Source organism: Chanos chanos, chromosome 12, assembly GCF_902362185.1.
Source record: "Chanos chanos chromosome 12, fChaCha1.1, whole genome shotgun sequence".
Lineage (NCBI taxonomy): Eukaryota > Metazoa > Chordata > Actinopteri > Gonorynchiformes > Chanidae > Chanos > Chanos chanos.
The window spans coordinates 8,954,412-8,976,950 of NC_044506.1; the positions used below are offsets into that span (position 1 = coordinate 8,954,412).

The 22,539-nt window shown below is 41.7% G+C and overlaps 2 protein-coding genes across 2 annotated transcripts in view; one reads left to right on the forward strand and one right to left on the reverse strand.

Moving 5' to 3' along the window:
• Positions 1–1,754: 1,754 nt before the first annotated feature.
• kcng2 (potassium voltage-gated channel, subfamily G, member 2) lies at positions 1,755–14,337 on the forward strand. The gene is made up of 2 exons (XM_030788466.1): positions 1,755–2,561; positions 13,510–14,337. The coding sequence occupies exons 1-2, from the start codon at positions 1,755–1,757 to the stop codon at positions 14,335–14,337; spliced, it is 1,635 nt and encodes a 544-aa protein (XP_030644326.1).
• Positions 14,338–19,087: 4,750 nt separating this feature from the next.
• slc66a2 (solute carrier family 66 member 2) overlaps positions 19,088–22,539 on the reverse strand; it is a 21,811-nt gene continuing 18,359 nt past the window's right edge. The window contains exon 5 of the mRNA XM_030788830.1: positions 19,088–19,295. Coding sequence (XP_030644690.1) covers positions 19,088–19,295 — 208 coding nt within the window. The remainder of the gene's footprint in view (positions 19,296–22,539) is intronic.

Here is a 22,539-nt window from a genome sequence, read left to right on the forward strand (position 1 = left end):
AGTTTTGATTCATGGATGGGTTTTCAGTCCCATAAAAAGAAATTTAATTTCTTTTTTTTTTTAAACCATTCTTGTGTTAGCATGGAACTGAAATGCATCTCAGGAAGCCATGCTATAGCTCCCTTCAGACTGCTGTTCAGGTGAACAATAATAAAAAGATTTATTTGGATTTATGAAGAGACTGGAGCAGGCCAGGAGCACTGCCAGAGAGGGACACTTTGAGATTCTCAAGGAAGCGAACAGCACATTTGGAACAGAACCCCTGGATAAACTGAGCGTTCTTTTGGAATCTCCAGGCACATACCTTCTGGAATCTACACATGTCACTGTCCCTTTTTTCCATTTTACTCTCTGTTGTTGCACAATGCAATTTTGAATGCAGCTTTTCTTACTCACAGCTCCAGCTGTGTTTCTGTCGAATTATGCGACCACCCCGGCTATTTACTAACGACTCAGATGCGACGGAGTTTGAACCAACTGAGAGCTTCTCAACTTAATGCAGGAAATTTCATGCGACAGTAGTCTGCATGCTAATGCAGTGGTTCCGTGTATTTGGACGCGTGGGCTCCCTGTTCACAATAACGTGATGTTAAAAGCAGGCCTCGCAGCAGTTTCTGTCCGTTTGCCACTGTATCATCAATTCATTCAGAGTGGCACGTTGAGTTGCTATATAACTTTGGAAAGAAAATATGTTGTTAAAATAGAAGTTTCAACATTAACCTCTTCAAAGTGTCGTCTAGCCATCTATGTAGCTAGCTAGGTTAGTTAACAAACACTGGGAAGATGAAAGATGTGTTGCATGAAGCAATATTCAGATCATTTTAGTTTCAGCAACTAGACTTGTGTGTGATGTCACTGCTTTCCATGTAACCTTTAAAATCTCAAGCGGTTCTTAATCATTTTATGTATCGCTCGTGATAAGGATACCAAAGGGATACTAAATTGTGAGTACTAAACGGACAACGAGACCCTTTTCCTAATCATGCAGATTACCTCTGTGTGCCTCTGTTGAATCAATGACCCTTCTTAGGCAAATAAACCTCGACAAAACCAAAAATCTGTTCTACCACAAAAACATCCCAAATCGCAAATTCCGTTTTCGTTTAGCTCTTAATGTTCCCTTAGTACATTATGTAGTTAATTGGCCTATATTTATTTCAAATTACTGAACTTCACTGAACAATTCTTTAAAGGACGGTAGCTCATTTAGAGACTCAGCCATGCATTTAAGAGAAAAACAACATAATTAATTCTGCTGCACAGGAGTTCAGTCCATGGTTTGACACTAATTTGCTGTGCCCAGAGAGTCTTATCCCATTACGTTTCCAAAGCCCTCTTTTTTTTTTTCACAAATGTGTTTTGACAGTTGTCTCTTAAAATGCAAAATATCTGCCTTCATAATATCTCCAGAGAAGCTCAAGCAAAGAGGACAATAGCATGTTTTAAAATCACTGTGATATACAACACTGACAAATTTGGGTTGTTAACTTTAAGTCGTTCAAGTCTTGCCTGACATATGTTTGGCACTCTTTCCATATAGTCACATACACATACACACCCAGACCTGTTCATGCACTTGTGTTGACTGACAGTTGAGTTTCCTATTTTAAAATACATCTCTCCTTTTTTTTTCTCTGTTTTTAGGGATTAGCTCTGTTTTTGGAAGGGTGACTCCTCTCCCCCTAGCAGCGGGGCAGCAGTGATTTCTCCAGTCTGAGGGGCACAGAGCTGCCAGCACAGGCAGAGCTGCAGAAATGTACCAGGAGGTGGCTTTCCTGGCAGGCAGCACCGAACGCCAGTTCACCACTTTCCATTTCAACCCACTGGCCAACCCTCAGGAAATCAGCAGTAAGAAGGGAGTTTTCTACAAACGTGCCAAGCTCCTGAGGCCTGAGCCGGATGAGGAGACGTGCCGCCCGCCCCGCCCGGAAGAGGGCGTGGCCGGGGAGGGCGTGGCCATAATCAACGTGGGCGGCATCAAGTACCGTATCCCGTGGGCCACGTTGGCGGAGTTCCCGCTGACGCGCCTGGGCAAGCTGCGCAGCTGCAGCAACCGGGAGGAGATCCTGGATGTCTGCGACGACTACGACGCCTGCCGCAACGAGTTCTTCTTCGACCGCAGTCCCAGCGCCTTCCGCTCCATCGTGACGTTCCTCGCCGCGGGAAAACTGCGCCTGCTGAGGGAGATGTGCGCTTTGTCCTTCCAGGAGGAGCTTTTGTACTGGGGGGTGGAGGACTCCAGTTTGGAGTGGTGCTGTCTCCGTAAGCTGCGCCTCCGTCAGGAGGAGCACAGGGAGCAGCTGAGGCAGGAGGAGGAGGAGGCGGAGATGGCCACGCAGCAGTCCTGCGAGGACACCTCGCAGGCGGCGGCGGCTGCGGCGGCTGCGCAGGACGAGGGCCGCATGGCTGCGTGTATGCGCAGGCTCAGGGACATGGTGGAGAACCCGCACTCGGGCCTGCCGGGGAAGATCTTCGCGTGTCTGTCTGTGGTGTTTGTGGCGATCACAGCCGTCACGCTCTGCATTAGCACTATGCCCGATCTCAGAGAGGAGGAAGAGAGGGTAAGTGAGTCGCTACCGCTCTCTCCCTCTCTTTTTTGAATATTTATTTTCAGTTTTCAACACGGTATATGTACGTCCAGTACATCACAAGGACGAGACGGTTTAGATTACTTTTGTAAGTATAGTCAAAGGAAAATAACATTTGCAGTAGCAATACATACATATACACAGCACATTATATGTCCTCATTCTGTAAATAATAGAAATCTTTACCTTTCTAAATACTGTTCACACACATTACCGTTTTTCAGGTGTTGATGCACATAAGTAAGTGAAGTTGTTATGCAACCACCATACCAACTGACACAGCCTGTTTTTCATATCCGTTGGTCTCAGGCAGAATATCTATTCCCCCTAAAAGTGGGTTTGGTTCCCAGTTCTTCTCAAATGCCTTAGAATAACATTGAAATATACTCTCTCTCTTTTTTCCCCCCCTATTTTTACCTCCAACAAATCTCATCTTTTTCTCCCGTTTTGTTTTAACCTTGAACAAAAATCTTAAACAAAAAAACTGTGAAGGACTGTTCTCTTTATCTTTCTTTCTTACCTTAAACACAACACTCTCGTTCTCTGTTTCTTTTTACTCTTATGATTTTTTTTTTTTATTAGAAATACCTAAGTTGAGCCCTGTATTTGTAGGGAGAACTTATGGGTGTTATAACAGCGTTAGATCAGACTGAGTGAGAGGCTGTGGCTGTTTATGTCTCTCTTTTTAAACATTACGTGAAGAATAACAGGCCCCTGCCAAAGCCGCAGACGCTATTTATCTCCACTGTCTTCCCATGCTCCTATCTCTCACCTCTTATGCTGTCAGGTGTGTTATACAAGTAAATAGCGTAGACAGATGAATGCTTGCTTGCACAATGTGTGTGTGTGTGTGTGTGTGTGTGTGTGTGTGTGTGTGTGTGTGTGTGCGTGTGTGTGTCTGTGTGCGTGTGTGTGGTGTGTGTGTGAGTGTGTTGTGTGTGTGAGTGTGTGTGAGTGTGTATGCGTGTGTGTGTGTGGGTTGGCACTGGGCTCTGGTTTTGTGTGTTTATTTGAAGCTTTCCCTGAGGCCAGACTGCCTGGGCCACTACAGAGGGGCTTCGCGCTGACACAGACAAGCGTGACAGCCTGCAGGACAGCTACAGTCCACCACCAAAAATCTCATGAATACCAAATCACCCAGGATGCCAACCCTACAGCCCTCAACTGTAAAACCAGGCCCCTCTCTCTCTCTCTCTCTCTCCTCTCCCTCTCTCTGTCTGTTTCTCTTTCTAATTGCCTTTCTATCTCTCTTACTTCAGTTTGTAAGTGCTTCATTGGCACGAATGTTGAAAGTACACTATTGCCAATGTATTATTAATAAGAAAATACAGAATGATAAATTGAGAGCATCAAGTTATTTATGATAATGACAGCAAGATTCTTTTTAAGTTTAACAGCGGATATAACCAGACTGGGGAGACAACAGAAAAGAATTAGCAACCACAGCACGAACAACAGAAACAGCAGTACTCTCCACTGGCTAAAAGGAATAGTAACAGTAATACACTCATACTTGGAATGCCTCATTACCGATGTTATCTCAAGACCCTCCTGAGCACAACGTTCCTCTCTCCTGAAGTTGCAATGAGTCTCCCCATTCCCCCATCACACTTACAGCACTCATCCAATCACAAAACACCACAAAACATCCTTATCACAAAGCATCCAATCACACAACATCCAATCACACAACATCCAATCACAAAACGTCCTATCACAAAACATCTTATCTCAAATCATATTATCACAAAACACTTTATCACAAAACATCTTATCTCAAATCATATTATCACAAAACATTCTATCACAAAACATTCTATCAAAACGTCCTAGCACAAATCATCCAGTCACACAACAGCCAATCACAAAACATCCTATCACAAACATCTTATCACAAAACACTTTTATCACAAAACATCTTATCTCAAATCATATTATCACAAAACACTTTATCACAAAACATCTTATCTCAAATCATATTATCACAAAACATTCTATCACAAAACGTCCTATCACAAAACATCTTATCATAAAACATCTTCTCACAAAACATCTTATCTCAAATCGTATTACCACAAACCGTCCTGTCACAAAACATCTTATCTCAAATCATATTATCACAAAACATTCTATCACAAAACGTCCTATCACAAAACATCTTATCATAAAACATCTTCTCACAAAACATCTTATCTCAAATCGTATTACCACAAACCGTCCTGTCACAAAACATCTTATCTCAAATCATATTATCACAAAACATTCTATCACAAAACGTCCTATCACAAAACATCTTATCATAAAACATCTTCTCACAAAACATCTTATCTCAAATCGTATTACCACAAACCGTCCTGTCATAAAACATCTTATCATAAATCATCCTATCACAAAAGAAGTGATGGACCATGTTTAGAGAAGAGCACTTTTCCCTTAATTGAACCTCTTTATGATCATCTGTGTCCCCCACAGGCAGTGACCACTAAGCTGAATTTGAATGCATTTGGCTATTGAATGTTTGCACATTTTTGACACCTCTGTGCTGGACTCCAAGCTTGGTGGAGTGGGTGGTGGTGATTGTAGGGGGAAGGGGTGGAGAGGGTGGAGGGGGTACAGCATGTTTTTTTTTAGGGGGGGGGGGGCAATTTGAGGTGCAGTGCCTTGCTTATGGGCACGGCTGTAATCTGAGGAAGGGCAGCCCACTGATACTCAGCTTCCCCTGGACACCGTTTGGCCACTTGGGATTCAGAGCAGCAGCCCTTTGATTCCTGGTCTGAGTGTGGAGCCCACTGCGCCTCTGACTGTTACTGTTAGTGATGGCAGTGACGGTAGTGATGTCAATGGTGTTAGTGATGGTAGTGATGGTAGTGATGATAGTGATGTCAATGGTGTTAGTGATGTTAGTGATGATAGTGATGGTAGTGATGTTAGTGATGTCAATGGTGTTAGTGATGGTAGTGATGGTAGTGATGATAGTGATGGTAGTGATGTCAATGGTGTTAGTGATGTTAGTGATGGTAGTGATGATAGTGATGGTAGTGATGTTAATGATGTTAGTGATGATAGTGATGGTAGTGATGTTAGTGATGTCAATGGTGTTAGTGATGTTAGTGATGGTAGTGATGATGGTGATGGTAGTGATGTTAATGATGTTAGTGATGATAGTGATGGTAGTGATGTTAGTGATGTCAATGATGTTAGTGATGTTGGTGATTTTAGTGGTGGTAGTAATGATAGTAATGATAGTGATGTTAATGATGTTAGTGATGATAGTGATGTTAGTGGTGTTAGTGATGTTGGTGATGGTAGTGATTTTAGTGATGTTTGTGATGTTAATGATGTTAGTGATTTTAGTGATGGTAGGGATGGCACTGATGTTAGTGATGGTAGTGATGTTAGTGATGTTAATGATGTTAGTGATGTTAATGATGTTGGTGATGTTCGTGATGTTCGTGATTGTCGTGATGGTAGTGATGTTAGTGATGATAGTGATGATAATGATTTTAGTGATGATAGGGATGTTAGTGGGAATTAGGCTGTTAGGTGATGGGCTTACGTGGCTTTTTGGCAGTATGTATGAGAGCCAGTTGTTTGTTTACTTGAAATTGTAATTGCCCGCTGGGTCGGCACCTATACACACCTGTCTAGCCAAGAAGGGGTCTCCTCTCTCTGTGGTCCTTCTCATGATTTCTCCCACTTTTTCCCTTTTCTGATTGCTTTTCTATTTCCAGTGAAACTGATTTTTCAGGTCTAGGTAAATAAAAATTAGATATTTGTACTTTGTGTGGATGAAATCATGAACAGCTCCCTGAAATTTGAATCTGGGGAAAAAAAACCCTCAAAAAATCACAATATTAGTCACTTGAATATTTACCGTTGCATTCTCTCCCTCTCTGTTTAACATTCAGTCCACACAAGAGCCTCATTTGCCTTTATGTATAAAATATTTAATTCATTAAAAATGAATTAATGCAGTAGAGGGGGAGAAGGTTAGAACAGAATATCAGGCTTTTATACATTCTTTCTGTATGCAGCATGACGGTATGGGTGAATAGTTTTTCTAGTTTTAAAAATGTTCCCTGTTGTAAAAACAAAAACAAAAAAAGTTCACGTCGCCTAATTTGACCTCTGATCTCTCATACCATTACAGCATCTTTTCTGATCCAAATGTTACAGGTCAAGACATATTACTGGAAATCCACAGCAGTTTTCCAGTCGGGTATGAACTGTAGGGATGGCTCGAGTGTATCGACAACTCAAACGTCAAAATTCGGCCGTGAAAAAAAACTAGCGAATCGTATGGTTTCAATCTTCCCCAGGCTCGCTGATTCTCCAGAACCTTCACAGATGGACCTCTCGTTAATGTCTCTGTATGTGTTGAGCCAGCACCTTAAGAATGACATCAGTGAAGCTTAGAATGATGAAAGAGCGCCCCATGACTTCTCTAGCAATCAAAGACACGCTTCCGACAGGGGGGGTGGGGGTGGATGTGTTGGCAGTGTGTTATCTTCAAAGAAGAAGTCAGTCAAAGAGTGAAGAGGGATTCCTAACCTAAAACTCACTCAATCCAGTTTCTCAGCTCTCATTAACCTTGCAGCTGGGTCTGGAGTCTCATGTCCGGGGGTGCAAAGGGGTTGCCATGGAGAAAACGTAGGGCAGCAGGGTGATTGATAGACATTTAAATGGACATTTAAGTGTGTGTGTGTGTGTCTGTGTGTCTGGAGGATGTCCGTGTGAGTAATATTTCTCCCTAGTAGCTCCAAAGTCCAAATGAAATCTTTAGGTTGTTTCCAATTGAATTACAATGAAATGAATTACATTTCTATTATCTCCAGTGGTCCATTCAAATGTCTGACAAAGAATTATGACTCAGCAACAACAAAACATTGGTAAAATATGCGCGTTGTCTGCTTGTGATTATCTCAAGTACCTTAGCCTCTGTTCTGTTTTCTTCATATTCAGATCTTTATGTTTTATGTCTGATTGGACATGGATTATGGGGAGTTATCACTCATAATAAATCATTTTATTTGTTCAGGTTTCAAGTGAAAAGCTAGAACTATGTTGTCTGAAACTCACATATCAGAAAGGCCAGTAATTTCAGTTGATCAGTTTTGTTTGGGGGTGCTACAAACAAGTACTTAGATATCCTATCAGTCATACATCAGTTGGTAATGCAGTTTGTCAGTAATGCAGTCAGTCAGTCAGTTAGTCAATCAGTCAGCTAATCAATCGTTCAGTCCATCAATCAGTCAGTCCATCAATCAGTCAGTCAGTCAGTTAATCAGTCAATCAATTAATCAGTCAGTTGATCAGTCAGTCAGTCAGTCAGTCAGTCAGTCAGTCAGTTAATCAGTCAGCTAATCAGTCAGTCAGTCAGTCGATCAGTCAGTCAGTCAGTCAGTCAGTCAGTTAATCAGTCAGCTAATCAGTCAGTCAGTCAATCAATTAATCAGTCAGTTGATCAGTTAGTCAGCCAGTCACTTAGTTAATCAGTCAGTTAATTAATCAGTTAATCAGTCAATCAATTAATCATTCAGTTAATCAGTCCGTCGATCAGTCAGTCAGTCAGTTGGTCAGTCAGTTAATCAATCAGTCAGTCAGTCACTAAATAGATCAGGCAAGGAATTGGATTAATTTGTCCAGTGAATAAGCAGTAATGAAGATAGAAAGGTGTTTAGTCCCGTGGAGACGCCCTCCCACCCCCAAGGACATCTGTTTCTGTGGGGACATGACATGACTGTGCGGATTTTCTGAACTTGAATAAACATGTGAATAAATGAACTGCTTTATCTTTCTTTGCATTTGGCTGATCCATTAAAGTACCTCAGGCTCATAAATCACACACAAGCCTCAGGACAGATCAGTGATAACTATTTTAGCGCTGATAAATGATACAAGTTTGTAAATACTGTAAGAGAAAGTAAAGCTTTTTATTCAGTTGCCATTTTTCTCTGAGATGTATTCTGTCGGTTAATCCCACTGGATTTTTTTTTTTTGGATAGACAAAAGGCCCCTGGGCCCCTTTTTTCTGTAACATGTTGGTAAAGTCGAGGACAGGACAATCCTCATCTTATACAGAGAGAGGGAAAGAGAGGGATCTTAGCTGGTCACTGTTCAGTCTGACCCTGCTGGACTGACGAAGACACAGTGTAAAATTCTAGAAAGTAGAACACAATGGGTTCACACCAGATTCACTGCAGCACTGTGGGGACCTAGTCTGAAATATAATCTCTAACAACAGAAATCATAAAGTCATAAAGGAAATAGGAGAACGGTGTGTTTTTGAGCCCTGTGAGGTAAAACAATGAGTCAATCAGGAACTGGGCAAATAATAAGTGGAGACATACACATGGGTGAGTTGCTTTCTTGATGAGTTATGAAATTGCTTTTCTCCCGCAGAGTGGCAAATACATCTCCACTGAACACGAGTCTGAGATGGCTTTGTTGTTGTTGTTGTTGTTGTTGTTGTTTTCTGTCATCAAATCTGCGCTGTAGTTTGTCCTTTTAGATTAGTGCAGAAATGCTGGTATATCTGGATTCATGTTGGATTCAGTCATTCAGAAGAACTCTCAGAGTGGTTCAGGAACTTTCCGTTCTATTGAAAGTATGAGTGTTTGTTACAGCAGGTATTTTGTTGTTGTTGTTGTTGGATTTGATTACCACTGCCAGTGACAGAAGACTTTCAAGACGCCAAAAGTAGCCGCCTTACAGACGCAGGGATTAGAGTATGTGAGACTGAGGTTTTTACCTATTAAACTCTGACCTCATTTAATCCTGTTGTCCCCAGCTGAGCATGCTAATTATTACAGCCAACTGTCACTTCCAGTGTAATACATTACAATCCCCTCAACAGCGAAGGCGGAAAGAAATTACGAAAAAAAAAAAAAATGTTGAAACTTCCCTTTATGTTTGATCTGAAACTCATAATAGCATGACGACTGTCTGGAGTTACATAATCGCTGAATATATTTCCATTATTTTGCATGAATTGAGTATTTTTGCTCATGCTAAAGGAACCCATGAATCTGACCCCTGCTATACAGTAATTATCAGCACCTTGGTTGAAAAACAGTGAAAAAAAAAATTAAGGTTAAGGGCCCTCACATAACAAATTCACACGCACACGTGCATGCGCGTGAGCACACAAACACGCGAGCACACACACACACACACACACACACACTCACAAAATTGCTTCTATTCTCTATTCATTATGAGTTAAAGGTTAAACACCCAGGAGAATCAAGTCTGTAGTCGTCTTTTTGAAGATAACACACAGTATACGAGAGACTGATTTAGTTAATGGACTCTCCATCAGCAGTCGTAATTGCAATTAACTCACTGTATTTAGACATCAAATTAAAGCAGGAAAATGCCACATTGATTCAGGATGGTCAGTAGCAGTGAATGTAGGCCCCTGCATCAGTCCAGCTGAATATAAATGAGATTGGAAGTTCCACAGTGTATGATTGACTGAATGGGCTCCGACACCCTCTCCTTCTCTAATGTTTTTTCATTATTGTTTATAACCAGAGAGAAAAGAGCGAAGATTAAACAGCACCAGTAGGAGTCTGAGTGAAGTAAACAAACTACGGTACACTCAAACATACACACACACACAGCTGGGAAGAAAAGTAATGAGTATTATGGTCCCCAGCTGAAGCTACTCACGCTGTTTGCAATGATATTTTGGCTAAGGATAAGGGGCGGCCTGAAGAGAGAGAGTGTGTGTGTGTGTGTGTGTGTGCATGCGTGCGCACGTGTGTGTGTGCATGCTTGTGTATTTTAGGGAGAGAGAGAGAGAAAGAGAGAGAGAGAGAGCAATACTCACTTAATGGGAGGCAGATTTGTCCTTTGTTGTGTGAGAGAGTGGAGGAGAATCAAAGGGGAAGAGGAGAGCATAAGCTAGTTGTTAAAAAGTCTTCGCTCTTGCGAACGTCATGCTCAGCCCAGCCTTGATTAACACACTTTGCATGATTATCCAGTGACAACTCGAGTGTCTAATGCGATTTATGGTTTTAAAAAATGATGCAGTGGTTCAGATAGGATTAAGCGCATTGGGCTGGATGTTTAGCTTTATTATATATGAGAGGAAATTCAAAATAATGTCTTCAAATGAGCAGTCTACCGATTTAATTATGTTCACGTCAGGCCTCAGCGAGCACAAGGACCTTAAGAGAGCCCCTTTGATTGTTTCTCCTTTATCTGCTGCTTTTTTATGACAGTAATTAAAACAATGTGGGGTTCTTTTTGAAATCATATAAAATCATTGTAGCTGTCACTTCACGTCGCAATAATTTAATTGTTTTGTCCAGCCGCCGATCGTCTGAATGCTGAAAATACACCTTTAAAAACTGAAAATTGGTACGGCTGTTAGCGTACAAGGTGGACAACATCGTACATATTCATTAAGCAATGCTTTCTCCCCAACACGCACAATGCAGGGTATTGCTGATTATGTGATAAACACACAAAAAATTGGCTTTTTTTGACGACTTTCCCCATTTTCTTTTTCTCACAATAAATCGCAGCGCTACAAAACGCCAAATTAATTGTGGAGCAGCTACCGCGTATGTTCCGTGCTCCTCTTGGCTGTGATATTTAATGACACGTTCAGGGCACAAATTGGTTTGAATCTCTCTCTCTCTCTAATACTTAATAGAGCAGGGTAAATGTTTGAATGGGGAAGTCAGAGGTGAAACAAAGGTGTTAGTTTGTGCAAATATTTCCATCTCAGCCCTAGCATAGAGAAACAAAATGAGGCAACGAGTGGTAAGTAAACTAGGCGCATAGGTTATACTCTCTCACTTTGATACGGAAAAAGCTAACTCAGCTCTGCGGGGTCACGCATGTTTGTTTCAGTTCTACGGATCAGGAGTTAATGTTGTTGCACATTGTTGTTGTTTTACAGGGTGGGTGTCTTAGTATCTGTGAAAGGGTTGAAGTCCTGTGTTTAGACAGATGAATTTTTTTTTTTTGGTAACAATTTTGAGTAATTTGATCTATAGTTACATTAGCATATATCTTTCTGATTGTGCTCGCTTAAGCAGAAGGAGTGGGGGGGGGGGGGGGGGGGGGGGCAGATGAACAGGAAAAGAGAGAAAATGTACATAGGCAAGACAAGGCAAGTTTTATTTATGTAGCACAATTCACACCCATTGGTAATTCAAAGTGCTTTACAAATAAGCAGATTAAAGAACATAGAAAAATAAGAGATTGAAAAAAAAAGGTAGAGTGCATTAAAACGGTTAAAAGAACACTTAGGGAGAGAAAGCCTCTCATCAGAGGACCACAACACACCAGCCATCTCAACTGCAAGAACAGAGCTAATGGCACATCCACATCCACCCACATCCACAGCCGCCCCCAGACACAACTCTCTCTCTCTCTCACACACACACACACACACACACACACACACACACAGACAAGAGCATGCCAATCTGTCGGTTGATATGCTTAAAAAAAAAAAAGAAAAGTTAATTAGTAAACATGCAAATAAGGTTTTTACACAAATGTGATGTAAAACCCAGGGTATCTAGGCGAGTTATAATTTCACCATTAACATCTGCCAAATGTGCTTTTCTGATGAGGCTTTGACTAAAGCATGTTTTGTATATGATAATGTGTTGCTGTTTTTTTCCCCCGCACGCCTTGTGTTGTTTTTGTTTTTTTTCCTCCCTCCATGCACACTTTGCTTGATATCTCTCAGGACTTATCGACCCTCGGAATGTTGCGCGGTTGATTTTACTCCAAGGCGTTTGTGAGTTTCCGCGTAATTGGATGCCCTTATTTGGCCTATGATAATGTACACGTACAATACTCTGAACTTTCAGACTTATCATTCATGTGGATTCTCAGTCTTCCGTTTACAACATTTTATTCCAAACTGGCTCACAGGAGTTCAGATCTTAACAGATATTGTATTGAACAGGTGTGGATCCCATTAAAGAGTATGTATGTATGTGTGTGTGTGTGCATGTATTTCTGTGTGTATGTATATGAGCAGACTATTTGTGTTAATAAATACACACATATATACCCACACACACACACATATATATATATATATGTATATATATATACACCCACACACATAAACGTACATATATATATACCCCAGTCCAGATAAAAAAATGACAGGAGAGCTGACACATATGTTTACATTCACAAAAAATAAATATAGAGAAACTCAAATTTGAGTTTGAAACAGTCTGAAAAGTGTTTGATTTTTTGCTTAGGCAATTATAACACGTAATTATAAATTAAAATATTTATAGCATCCATTCACTGCGAGTGTAAAATGAATTATTTTTAAGGATATGAGGAGTTCCATATAGGGCTGAAGGATGTTGCCAGCAGTCCCTACTGATCTGGGCTGGAAATACATATTTGTCTAGACGAGGCTCATTAATAAGATTCTCACAGGAATTGAGGAAGAAATTGATTATTTTCCCCTGGTGGAGTTTTTAATTAAAGATTGCCTGAAGGATTGCGGAATTCTGTCCTTCACGTCAGTTTTGTTTTTTTTGTTAACACAAATGTCTGCAGCGTATAATGTAGTGGGGTTCAAACTCATTTCTCAAAAGACCGGTATGAAATTCGAGTTTTCTTGGCAGGTCTGCAACATTTACTGAGTGATTGGCTTTCTGATTTAGTTTTTCCAGTATCTTAGCAGACGGGCATGATGTTATCTAATAAACAAGCAGATATTCTGGTCCTCCAAGATTAGGTATAACCATCAAATCCAAGAAATGGAAAGACAATCTAATTTTCCATCTCTCAGTGGGGGGGGGGGGGGGGGGGGGGGGGCATTGACAATTGACAATGCATTGCTATTTCTCCCTGTGTTCATGTCTAAAGGTATTCCTAGTCACTTTCTCCTCTTCTTTGTTTCTTTGTATCTTTTCTCTCCCAGGGGGAGTGTTCCCAGCGATGCCACAACATCTTTGTGTTGGAAACAGTGTGTGTGGCCTGGTTCTCTTTGGAGTTCCTGCTACGTTTCATCCAAACCCAGAGCAAGTGCTTGTTTTTGCGAACGCCCCTGAACATCATCGACGTGGTGGCCATCCTGCCCTATTACATTACGCTGATCGTGGACTCGTTGTCCGTGGGTGACCGGCCCACCAGCTCCGGAAACAACTATTTTGAGAAGGTGGGTTTGGTCCTGCGAGTCCTGCGTGCTCTGCGGATCTTCTATGTGATGCGTCTGGCGCGTCACTCGCTGGGCCTCCAGACGCTGGGTTTGACCGTTCGCCGTTGCACTCGCGAGTTTGGCTTGCTGCTGCTCTTCCTGTGCGTTGCCATGGCGCTCTTCTCCCCGTTGGTCTTCTTGGCGGAGAGCGAGATGGGCGCGAAGCAGGAGTTCACCAGTATCCCTGGCAGCTACTGGTGGGCTGTCATCTCCATGACGACCGTCGGCTACGGCGACATGGTCCCCCGCAGCATCCCAGGCCAGGTGGTGGCGCTAAGCAGCATCCTAAGCGGGATCCTACTGATGGCGTTCCCTGTCACCTCCATATTCCACACATTCTCCCGCTCCTACCTGGAGCTAAAGGAGGAGCAGAGCCGAGCTTCTCGCCACAAACCTGACTCCCAGGACAGTACCAAGTCTCAGAACAGCGAGGACTCACAAGACACGGACTCCTCCTTTCCCGGAATTGCAGAAACAGCCGCTGGCCATCGGAAGTCCGTCACCATGGCAATGTGTCGAGTTTCAGAGAACAGACAGTCATTTAAGACCTAACGTGGATCTGTGGTTCTCTGAACTTTAGGGGCCTGTTTTTTTTCTCCTTTTGAGCCCAGAGCACAATTCTTTTTACGGCCAAAGGCCAGGAGAGAGAGAGAGAGACGTTTTGGATTGTCCCTTTTTAGTTTACTTGAATGCTACTGACTACTACAGTGTTTTGCATCAGAATTTTACCTTGCCTTGCCGCACCGAGAGAAGACTCCTCTTATTTGAGAGGATACAATAAACTGTTATTGTGGGCTGAAAAAAAAAAAACAATTATGAATTCTCAGTTGAAGTAACTATGAAGAGGATTGCAATAAGAGCATTACTGGAGCGTGAAACACATTTACACAGTTTATTCTATGGTTTGCTTTTAGATGCAGTAGACTCAGGATCCACCGACTTTAATAAAAACAATGAAATTCCCTTTAAGTGTCCTGGAGTATTGAAATAGCCATATAAACAGTTGAAGAGAAAGAGAGCGGCGTTGGCTTTAGTGGGAGACTTAAGTACTTGCCGTTCTGTCTGTGACTGTACGGGCACCTCTTAGCTGTTTGATCAGCGAATGCCTCTGTCCTACTGAGAACGACTCAGAGTAAAAGTGGGGTTTCCAGAGCAAGACAAGTGAGAAAAAGCAGGGGTGACACCTCCAGTTTACCATCACTTCCTCCTCATCACTGTTCATTTAGACTCTACAAGAATGTCACATGCGTTTTATCTCGGCAGATCAGTCGCTGAGGACAGCCGTTACAGACGGAATGAGTATTTGTCCACATTGATCTAAACAGTGCGAGAATATAGTTGGCGTTTAAGAGCACGGTTGCTCAGGATCTGCTCTTGGAAGGCCTTTAACTGACTAAAGGGCTGTTTTAAAGAAGAGAACTTGCAACACATTGTTCTGCGTGAGGTCTGTACTATGGACTGTAGTATCCAAACCAGTGGACCCAAGACCCGCTTTTCCAAAACACTGTACCCATATCCAAATGCAAAATATCTGTTTGGACCACACATCCGGTCACAGTCACACAGATCTGAATTAAAACAGAAGCTAAACAACATGTCTGACCATGTATCTGTCCCCTTTGTTCAATATTTGAAGAACCAGTCCAGTGGACAGCAATAACTACTACAGGATCTGGCTCTAGGATGCAGCTTAGGACAATCAGGTTACTGTGGGTTTTGTTCATCAGCAGATATAGATAGCCTGCATGTTATGTACTCTGCCAATACAAACATGACCATAATGAACACACACTCTCCCTCTCCCTCTCACACACACACACACACACACACACACACACACACACACACAGAGGCTTATTCACACACATACACAAAGCGGGCGGTGTCATGTTCCTCTTTAATGAGATCTTTCCAACTCCCAACTCCCATACATTTACATTTTACATACAGACTGAGCTTTTCCACACACACACACACACACACTGACCCACATCATTAAGTGACACAAACCATATATACTGCCCATAAAAGAACTCATGTAACATGGGTGAATATTTCATAATGTGTTATGGGTAAATAACAGAAAGAAATCTCTCTGCTTTAAAGACATTATACACACACACACACACACACACACACACACACACACATATATATATATATATATATATATATATATATATATATGTATGTATGTATGTATGTATGTATGTATGTATGTATGTATGTATGCATGTATGTATGTGTGTGTGTGTGTGTGTGTGTGTGTGTGTGTGTATATATATATATATATGTATGTATGTATGTATGTATGTATGCATGTATGCATGTATGTATGTGTGTGTGTGTGTGTGTGTGTGTGTGTGTGTGTGTGTATATATATATATATGTATGTATGTATATATGTATGTATGTATGTATGTATGTATGTATGTATGTATGTATATCTCTGTATATATCTATATGAACATGAAGAGTGATCATTTTAAAGGGTATTAGAAAAAACATATTTAAAATATACTATAGTACATCATTGTGAAGTAAGGCCAAATATTTGAATTCAGAGGAGTGATTATTTTTTAAAAGTCTGTGACCTGTGATCTGTAGCTGTCGTTGGATTAGTGAGAAAAAAAAAGGTCACTGGCAGCGGTTTGTGATGCACAGACTACTTGGACAAAGTTTTTAGTAAACAGATATCTTGAGAGTTTACCACAAGCTTGAGCTATGGCAGTAACGAGGACAAGTTAATACTCAAGCCAGATAACAGCCGGTTCACATTTGACTAAGCTTGAATAAGAGTTATAAAACCCATAAAACATCAAGTCATGAGAGACAATGCCAGAAATAAACAGATACCGCGATGTTCAGTTCTGAAAAAGTAAATCACTGATTAAAAAACAAACAAACAAACAAACATTGCAACAACAACTAAAAAAAAATTCAAAACAAATGTATCAACAAACCTTAATGTAAAATAAAACCTATGAAAACATGAATCCAACAAAGACATCCTGTATAAAGAAAACATCATATTTGGCTAGGATATAAATAAAAAACAAAACAAAACAAAACAAAACAAGAGAATGTATAACATAAAGGATAAATTATGGCTGTGTAAGCAAACAGAGAGCACACTGTAGAGAGAGTGACATCAGATGAACTCTCTGAAAACTCAGTACTGGCTATACGTGTCAAACAGAGCACTAGGACACGTGACACGTAAAACAGAGGAGGATAACGGCCTTGAGGAGCTCAGGGGAGAGGCAGAAACATTCACCACTGAGGGAAGGGAGGTACAAGACACATTTACAATGCCTTGGCTTTGAACATAAATACATGTAATTCCACAAACCAAAGCAAAACAAAACAAAAAAGAGAGAGAGAGAGGAAAAAAAGAACAAATGATAATACAAATAAAGCATGCATTAATGACAAAACACTCAAATCTTCTCTTCCACACACAACCATCCCACTGGAATCAGATGAGCCTCTGAAATCCATCTCTCTCTTACACACACACACACACACACACACACACGTGAACATCCTTGCATACTGATGACTCAGAACAGAGATGGGAACACTCACTGATAGGGTTTTTGAGAGCAGTAACTTAGAACAGAACTGGTGTGGTATTCTAAACCACATGAGTACACTGACGGACCAATCGCTGACCAGCATGGCTTCAACATCCTTACACTGGTTCCAGTATGAAGCCACTGTGTCCAGGAGAAACTTTTCAAAATAGCATTTTGAAATTATATACAGAAATAATAATACAAATAAAACAAACAAACAAACAGTTCATGTGGAAATGCACAGAATAACAAAACTACAAAAGTGAAATAACAGCAGGTTTGGGTTGGACCCTGGAGCCGCCGCATCCAGTAGTAGAGAGGAGACCTCATGAACTCATACACGGAGGCTATGTCCTGTCCCACCTCCCTCTTCATCCTCAACACACTCAACCTGGACACAAATCTCAAAGAAATGAAATCCTCTCACACCCAAGAGTTCATTCATACATTTCCTCTACACACACACACACACACACCAATGCACATCCCAAAACTCAAAATGGACAAAATGATTTTTACCTTTGGCCTTGCTTAGTATTCTCAATACTCTTTGATTGAATGTCCAGTAACAAAAGAACTGGTTCTAATGCAGTATTCTAGTGTAAAAATGCCCTCTACACATATTTTCCAGGAGAACGTGTCCCAGAGTGTCCACAGCCTCAGAGACCTTCAGTTCAGTCTCACTGTTGCTGACTGCGTCACGTCGGGACGCCTGTTTTCATGTCACACGCTGTCATGACGCGTCCTTTCATGTCCCGTTGCATCCCACTCAATCGCGTCGCGTTTTGCCGCGTTAATTCTGTCGTAGTCTTCAGTCGCATGACGACAAGGCGACTGTGTTATCTTCTGTCAGACAGATGGCGCGGTCGCTCGACAGCCTTTTGATACTAGGTTTCGCTCCTTTACGGGCGTGTGATCTTGTCTTCTCTCCGGTTCCAGCTTTTTGGTGTGTGAAGACCACAGGTGCGGTCTGAGATTAAACCAGCGAAAGACAAGCAAATCTTCCAAAATGAATATAGAGAAACGATTAGCCGTCCATTAAAGTCAACGCAAAGAATTCCTTCGTACATTCATTTATGTTGTGTCAGCTGTGTGCACAAGCTGAGGTGACTAACAGTGACCAGCCCTTTTTTCATCATAGTCTCTAAGGCAAAATCTGTCGCATGACAATCATCATTCTGGGCTGGTGTTTAAAAAAACCCCAAAAAACAAAACAAACAAACAAACAAACAAACAAACAAACAAAAAGAGCTGACCAACATTTCCTTGAGTATTCATTATGCAGCAAATCATCTCTCTGAGACCCTGTGCACTAAATACGTGTATCTACACAGACGCTCCTGTGTGTGTGTGTGTGTGTGTGTGTGTGCGTGCGTGTGCGTGTGCAGAGTACACTACCTGCCTACAAGAGCACATTCTCATAGTCCTCTGTATAACAGCATACTTCTGCGAGCAAATGTTCAGTAATTTCATAAATTATACTGAACTTAGGTTTGCTCAGAAGGACAGAAAACAAACAAACAAACAAACAAATAAACAAACCCTAACTCTAACCCTGACCCTAACCCTAACAGTCACAGGTCTCAGACTGACAGACATCCTTTCTTCCAACCTCTGGGAATGCCGGAGTGTTTACGTGTGCCCATGCCTGTTGTGCACATCCGTGTGTGTGTGAGTGTGTGTGTGAGTTTTGTGTGTGTGATTTGTTTTGTTTTTTTTTTTCTTCAGAGTGCCTTGGCACTGGTTGTGTGCACCGTGTGCGAGACAGGTTTCTGAGGGTAACGGCTGTAATAGTAGACCTGAGACAGTATGGCCACATCCACACAGACCTGAAGCATTCCACAGATCCAGAACTGCACCGGGGCCTGCGTCAGCAGGAAATAAACCGTCTTAAAGGTGTCACCGCTCGTCCACATGAGCACCATTTTAATGCTGCGGAAACAACAACAACAACAACAACAACATGTTAGACAATATGTGAGAAACAGAGACATGAAAACATACACAACTCATCCCAGACGCGTTCCACGTCACCTGAGACCCGGGAGGACTGAAAAAGGGGCATCTGCCTGAAGACAGAGTTCTGGTTTTTTTTTGTCAGATTGACACTGACACATTTAAAAAATAACTAACTAAATAAAGATTCGCAGGCGCGCTTTGCATCCCATTACGCGCTCGAACAAAATCTCATCAGTACACTTTCCCATTTTCAGAAAATGTGTGTGATAAATGTATCTTTTATTTCATTTCGCTGCATGTCAATGTTATTTTTTTTTTCCCCTCCCCAGTATTGCGTCTAATTAAAATTTATTTGGATTAAATTTAAGTGGGGGCAAAAAATAGAGACTTTAAGAAAATATGAGAAAAAAAATTAGACGGAAAAAGGATGAGACATCGCCTTCGCTTGTCTGAGGAATTGAAGAAGTCAAACCAAGTCCAGGAAAATCTACTCACTGATGAACGAAGGGGGGGGGAAGAAAAGGTAGCCTAAAGCACCGTGAGCCCCGAAACATTAGCGACGTCACCTCTGAAACCTCTCAAAGTTCACCCAAGCAAACAGGGCGCGCCCCGCTCCGTATGCCCGCCTCCGACCGCGGCCGGCCGACTTCGGCTTCAGGGCCCTGCGGGATCCGGCGTGAGTAAACGCCGTTACAAAAAGGGGAAGGCCAACTCCTATTAGGACTTTTGGAGGATGATGTGCCTCGGAGCTCACGCGCGCCGGCTTAGCGCCTCTCCACGGCAGCTGAACTGGTCTGCTGAATGGAACGAGCCGTCGTGCTTTGGAAAAAGTGAAGGTTGAGAGGAGAAGAGAGGCCAGCGCTCTTTTTATCTTTAATGGTGCTCTCTGATGAAGCTCCGCTCTCACTGCTCTTCAATAGTACTTCTGCTCTGAGCTTTTTTTTTTTTCTTTTTTCTTTTAACTACAAAGCCTACTCGCATTTACACAGAAATGCAGGTATTTAAAAAAATTCTAGGGGAAGCGGGAAAGTTTGGGTGTCTGAAGAACAAGCAGTGGAGAGAGAGGTGACTTGTTTTTGAAGCTGGAGTGGTGGTGTGTATTTTGGGTTGAGCTGGCATGAGGAGGGGTGTAGATGTTTTTACAGGTGCACTGTGTGGGTCTGTTATTCCTGCAAGCTCCAGCTCTCCCGCCTTTATGTATGAGAGAGAGAGAGACAGAGAGAAAGAAAGAGAGAGAGAGAGAGAGAGAGAGAGAGAGAGAGAAAGAGAGAGGAAAAGAAAGAGAGAGAAAAAGAAAGAGAAAGAAAGAGAGAGAGAGAGAGAGAGAGAGAAAAAGAAAAAGAAAGAGAAAGAGAGAAAGAAAAAGAAAGAGAAAGAGAGAGAGAGAGCATAGCATATAAATGCTGACAAAAGAAGAAAGAAAGATGTACGTGGTGAATGGATTCAGCCTTCAGACGTTTTACGAGAGCGAGACTATGAAAGTAATTTCAGAGAAGAATAAGCACTCTGAGACGTTCTCTGTTTCTGCCAATCTTAATAAAAAAGATCCTTTTGCAAGGACGTACCGTGTGCTCACGTGCGTGGTGTGTCAGCATTTTTCAATAAGTGTGTGTGTGCATGAACCACTCAGCAATTTCCTTCATCACTGGCAAGGTGCAAACAGGGAATTGTAAGTGTACACAACAAGGGCAAACACAGGGGTTAAGGGAGGAGTGTGGAGGCCTGTAAGTCCACTGGCATCAGAGGGCAGAGGAACCTGCTCCACACAGTGTCATGCAGAAATAAATCATTCAGATCTGACATTTTCTCAGACGAGTTTCTTTTTGCACAAAACAAATAAGGCCATACCATGCATTCCATGCATCCCTGAACATGGATAAACACATGCAGTGGATTCGTAATGAATTTTAGATTATTGTAAATGTGACCAGATAAGAGTGAGTCAGATTTTTACACCGAGGGAATTTGGTCAAGGGGAAATAACGCTGGCGTTCAAGATGCACTCAAAATGGCAAGTCCACTTTATTTATTTATTTAGGTTTTTTTTTTTGTGGACAGGATGTTCCTCAAGAAAGGTAAGAGGTTTATAAGACCTTCTAACAACGTCAGTCATACCATTCAAAGGGCTAACCTCCGCTGCAACATAAATACCCAAAGGACAACTAACAAAAGAAAAATCATGAAATGTCACCAACTTAATTGGCCTAAGCAGGACTATCTGAGAAGTGTCATTAAAAAAAAAAACCCCAACAACAACAACAACAACATTAAAATCGGCAAAGCGGATACATACGTTTTTGTTGTTATGGCAACAAACCTACTGAAGGACGCAGGTCTGATACTGTACCAAAGAAAAAGAAATGATCAACTCATCCACTGGTTTGTTATCATCCTCAGTGATACCTCTAGGGGTACCTCACGGTACCTTAAATGACCTGCAGCCTCTCTTTGGTAAACTCACGGTGGCTGCACAGTCTCTGCGGTTTGCCTCCGACCAAGTGTGACAGCAGCATCTGATAAAAAGCCTAATCTAACCGGCTGTCATCGCCAAGCTTCATCAGAGTTTGAGATTAAAGCGTCCAACGGGGAACGCTGCCGAGGAGGCCCAGGACTGAGGAGGCGCGATGATTTCCTCAGTAATCTCACAGAGATTAAATCAAACTCCATCAAAACACCATCTAATGTCACTCTAGAGATTAACAATCCCCATCAAACTATCGTATACATTACAAAATCCAACTCACGTCAAGGTGTACATCAAATCGTTCGTGTTTCAATTGGTAAAGTTTAATGTCGCCTCCAATATTATCTGCTTTCATCAAAATGTTACGCAGCCCAGTGTCATCTCTTTAGATTCTGAATCTATCACACCATGACGTATTTTCTGAAACCAATTTCAGATGCAAGATACAATCAAACACCTTGTTTGTTACTGTAAAAAAAGGTCTCAAACTACCCCTGACCTGGAGACAAGCTGCACAGATATCATATTAGGAAAGAGAATTAAGTGAATTAATTCATTCAGCTCAAAGCTTTCAAAAAAGAACAAGTGTTTACTGAAGAACTCGCGCTGAATGCAAGGTTAACTTATCAATGGCAAATTCAAGAGATGTACTTTAATGGAAGCCTGATTGTAAATCTGACTTATAAAATGGCAAACAGACAATACAGGGAATAGCTATTAAGCTAAATGGTTGCTATGGATACAGTCCTAAAA

Bases quoted from the DNA above. Each gene is read 5' to 3' on its own strand.
- kcng2 (XM_030788466.1), top strand. From the start codon at position 1,755: ATGTACCAGGAGGTGGCTTTCCTGGCAGGCAGCACCGAACGCCAGTTC. The intron at 2,562-13,509 runs GTAAGTGAGTCG...TTTCTCTCCCAG, and splicing joins TCAGAGAGGAGGAAGAGAGG to GGGGAGTGTTCCCAGCGATG.